Source organism: Glycine max, chromosome 17 (genome assembly GCF_000004515.6).
Source record: "Glycine max cultivar Williams 82 chromosome 17, Glycine_max_v4.0, whole genome shotgun sequence".
NCBI classification, from domain to species: domain Eukaryota; kingdom Viridiplantae; phylum Streptophyta; class Magnoliopsida; order Fabales; family Fabaceae; genus Glycine; species Glycine max.
The window spans coordinates 14,477,674-14,481,993 of record NC_038253.2 but is presented as its reverse complement, the minus strand read 5'-3'; the positions used below and the strand labels follow the sequence as shown (position 1 = coordinate 14,481,993).

Here is a 4,320-nt window from a genome sequence, read left to right as displayed (position 1 = left end):
TAGTCTACTAGCATTTGGCTGTCAAAATATATTTTTCCAATCCCCACTTAACAAAATCTGCCAACATGCTCCAAGGAAAATTGTTAGAAGACCCACCATGCAACTAGGTAACAAACATAAGTGGTGAGTGAATTGCCATCAAGAAAAACTCACTAGTCTCCAAATATATCTTCCAAAAAGGATGCTGGTAAATTCCTCGGGTACAACCGTAGGATACACACCTATATTCTGCTCATATGTTGAATTCTCCATCACATGTGATGTTGAGAACTGTTACAAGGACTCATGGAATCACAAATGTTATGGCATGTGAAAAGAATTTAAGTTATATACACTGTCAAATTCTCCATCACAAGCCACAACTCAGTGTCACATTGACAACTGTTGCAAAGACTAATGGAATCACAAATAATATGGCATATTCTAGAATTATATACTCTTAAAACAACAAATTTGAGAAACAAGATAGAAACCATCTAACTCCTATATTATAAATTAGGATACACTGCCAGAAGTATAAGACTCTCGCTCCCTTCACTCTTGATTAAATATTCACAATATTTTCTCTCTTCTCTCTTAGAATATGCACTTCACAAACTATCCCATCAACTAGTCCAAAAATTTCTCTCAAACATCTCAAACTTCATCTTTTTACTTGTATATGTGATCTTCTTAACCACCTATCTCTTTTCACTCTACCTTCTTTTATCTCTATTTCTGAATTGAATTTCAATAATTTATTCTTAAAAAAATTATCAATAATTAAAAATAATCTTATATTGCAATTTCAACTATTCATTGTAAATTCAAAACATAATTTATATATTCAAAGATATTTATTTTTTAAGAATTTCATTATAATTTAATTTATATATTCTAAATTATTTATTTATCAAAAAATTAACTGTATACAAATAAACATTTAAAATTGCACTTTGCCAATTAATGTACTTTGCCAATTACCCGTGTACACAAGCTGCTTCCTCTGTCTAACAGGAAAAGGTAACAATATTTCATTAAACTTCAAAATTCTAAATTAAGATTGCAGTTACAAATTTAAGATAGGTGTCTTATCATGACCATCATGCACCTACCACAAAAATAAAATGCATTAAATGAACAAGGATGTAAGTTAGAATCTAAAAGACTATAGTGTTAAATTCACATGTTAAGGACCTTGGACCATCAAATACAACTAAAATGTGCAGAAGACCTGAACAAACTACTTCAAATAATTTGATTGCAAATTCATGTCTTTTATACACGACAGAAAGATCACATTTGTACTTCTTGGGTTTGTTGCAAGAAATTCAATTAGAAAGAATTGCACCACTTCTACCAACTGTTATATTATAAATAAATTTATTATGATCCAAACTTAATTGGTGTACGGTGTTTCAGAAAATGAAGAAATTGGTGGGAGCTTCCATTTTTTTTCATTCTCTACTATTAGGACCTCTAAAAATTGCAGAGAGCAAACAAAGACAAGAAATTGGTGTATGGTGTTTCGGCAGATGAAGACCAATTTGCATTTATTTGAAACAAACTAGAAGGATGACTTTTTCATGCATGACCTTTATACAAGCAAACAAATAAGATGCTATAATTTCCTACATGCACATTAATGATACTCAGAACTCAGAACAAAACAGAATGTGTTTGTAATGGAAAACTGAACATGAGCTTTACAAAACAAAATTCAATACAATGAAGAAATAACCTACCTATATCGAGAAGATATCCCTTCTTTGCACTAAATTTTATTCTTATGGTGGCTAATGATTTTACAATTTAATATCTCATAATGTCCCAAACCAAATTTCTAAACACTGAAACCTATACAGATTGCAGTCAGCAGATCAAAACTTCTCATATTTCCACTTACGTATGTCAGCAATTTTGAGTGAAAAATCAATAATAGATTCAGGAATGACTTACCTATTCCAATATCATTACTTTGAGGAAAATTCAATTTTATAGCTGGCATCAGTACAGTGTTGAAACTGTCTTGGTTCATTCTTCTAATGCACATAGACAAACCTTCTCTAAATTTAGTGGCCAATCTTCCCCTAATATAGTAGGATTCAACTCTACTGCTGTTCTAAAGTCTGATATAGATACAGAAGCAGATCTAATAGGCTTTTGCACACATCTTCTCAGTGGTAGTTCATTCAAACCAGGTTGTATTGGACCACTGAACTTATTTACAGACTTTGAAGCAGCTAAATCCAAACAGGGCTTTATCAATCTTTTGAGGTAAACATCAAGTGCATTATTTAACAAGCTGGCAGCATCCGTTGAGATCTTAAGTCCTTCTATTTCCAATTTCTGCTCCAACCTTTTTGTCAAAGAACATGTATCAGGTAGCTGAGCAATGCTTTGACAGGTATCACTAACAGTACCAGATGATAATCCTTGGGATAAATATTTTGGCTGTGGTCTTCTGTTGTAAGTGGGAATAGCAAGAGGTGCTTGAATAGGACTCTTTTTGAAAAGGTTCAGGATTTCATAATCCTGATCAACCTCCTCCCCATCTTCCACAGAGAGAGGAAGTCTACTACCTGCAGATTGAAGATTAAGAATACTTTGCTGTTCATGAATTTTTGGGACTGAATCCTCACACCCAATGCTGTTGTTCTTCCCATTAGGACCAAGAGGGCTCGGACGGTCCCTGGATCTGCGATCACGCAAATTTGGAGTCCTGCCTTTTCGAGGAGATTGAGGAAAATCCTTGCACAGTATCTGAAGGTTGCTACACCCATTTGGTGTTTTCACGTTCAAAGAACTTTCTACTTTGCTTTCTCTTGACCCGGCTGTCTTGGAGAGACATGCTTTTCTCAAGATTGACTTGAGAAAATGATTATGAAGAGGGACATTTTCTCTCCCAATAGTTGCGATGCAGACCCTATCAAACTCATGTTTGCTAATTTTGAAACTCAGAAATCTCTCCAGAAGATTAAAGTACTTGCGTGTTTTCACACTACCAAGCCTCCTTTCAATTTGTAACTTTTGCTCTATCGTGTCTGCAGGAGAAAAATACCGTGCCGCTGGCATAATGCTTCCCCAAGTTATTTCAGCTGCAATCAAAATCAAACCATCATATAATCAAAACTCATACAGCAAAAATTCATAACGTAATTGGAACACTGTTATAGCCTTATAGGGGATATCTCAGCTTCACGACTTAAGTCAGCATCAGTTAGGTGCAACTGTTATAGGGGATAAGCTTGTTTCCAAATTCGTGAATTTCAGCTATAAAAATAAACCCATACAAGGCATAAAAATAACCAAAACCCAAAAACTCAAACCTTCAAAGTTAAAAACAAAATATCCTACAATTTATTCGCAAAGTCGCTACCAGTAAAGAGAACAATTGGCACTAATTGGAAAAGCGGTTTTGCAACTTCAAAAAATTCAAATCGATTGCCGGAGCAATAGAGAACGAACCACAACGCGCGAAATTGATCAAAGAATCGAAAACTAACAACACTCGATAAAGCGGGAAAATAGAGAATGCAAAATCTCAGCTTTGATACTTCAAATTGATAGTTGGAGCAATAGAGGACGAACCTGAATGCGCGAAATTGTTGATCAAGAATCGAAAACTCTCTCAGAGCACCCAATAACACTAAAGCGGGAAAAAAAGAAAAGAAAAGGAAAACGAAGTGAGCGGTGAGAATGCGAAACCTTGAATTTGAATTGAGAGTGTGAAGAGGACGTTTCTAATTGCAATCAGTGGATGAATAGTACAATGGAAGCTATTGCTTTGGGAAGTGCAAGAAGAAGAAAAAAGGATTAGGGCTTGTTGTTGTTGCCAAGGATAGAGGAGAGAGGGCCACCTTGACCTTTCCGAAGCTTCCAAGTTCCAAGTCGTAATTTGGTCAAAGGCACGTGCTTTTTGCAATGGGTTAACACTTGAGAGTTTAACGCTTTAACTACACTATGACGCCAAACACTGAGGTTCCTACTACTACTAGTGTGCCAAAGCCAAAAACAATTAACGATTCATAACTTTACTATATGACTAAAATAGAACCTCCACGAGTACAAGTCACACAAACACTAATTAACCCTCAACATTTCATGGACTAAGTAAGGGTAAACCTAGAACATCGTTTAAATAATTTATATTTTTTATTAGAATGTAATGTTTATAATTTTTATTATCTTTAATTTTTCCCTGCAAATTCTAAGAAAATATTGAATAGTATTTATTTAATTTAATATGTCAATTTTTTATAAATATATATAAGATAACTAATTTTGAATATTGTATATATAGGAAATATATACAGGGACATAGTTAGAATTTTTTTTCAA

The 4,320-nt window shown here is 34.1% G+C and overlaps 1 protein-coding gene across 2 annotated transcripts; it reads right to left on the bottom strand.

Annotated features, from left to right (window-relative positions):
* Positions 1–1,130: 1,130 nt before the first annotated feature.
* Positions 1,131–3,922, bottom strand: LOC100809982 (uncharacterized). 2 transcript variants are annotated; one of them, XM_006600860.4, is made up of 2 exons: positions 3,688–3,922; positions 1,131–3,077 (listed from the first exon to the last, which is right to left on the bottom strand). In XM_006600860.4, the coding sequence occupies exon 2, from the start codon at positions 3,052–3,054 to the stop codon at positions 2,014–2,016; it is 1,041 nt and encodes a 346-aa protein (XP_006600923.1). In that variant the 5' UTR covers positions 3,055–3,077; positions 3,688–3,922; the 3' UTR covers positions 1,131–2,013. The 2 variants fall into 2 exon arrangements, with proteins under 2 accessions (XP_006600923.1, XP_006600922.1); XM_006600859.4 differs by having other exon boundaries at positions 3,571–3,900.
* Between the last annotated feature and the right edge of the window lie 398 nt (positions 3,923–4,320).

Bases quoted from the DNA above. Each gene is read 5' to 3' on its own strand.
- LOC100809982 (XM_006600860.4), bottom strand. From the start codon at position 3,054: ATGCCAGCGGCACGGTATTTTTCTCCTGCAGACACGATAGAGCAAAAG.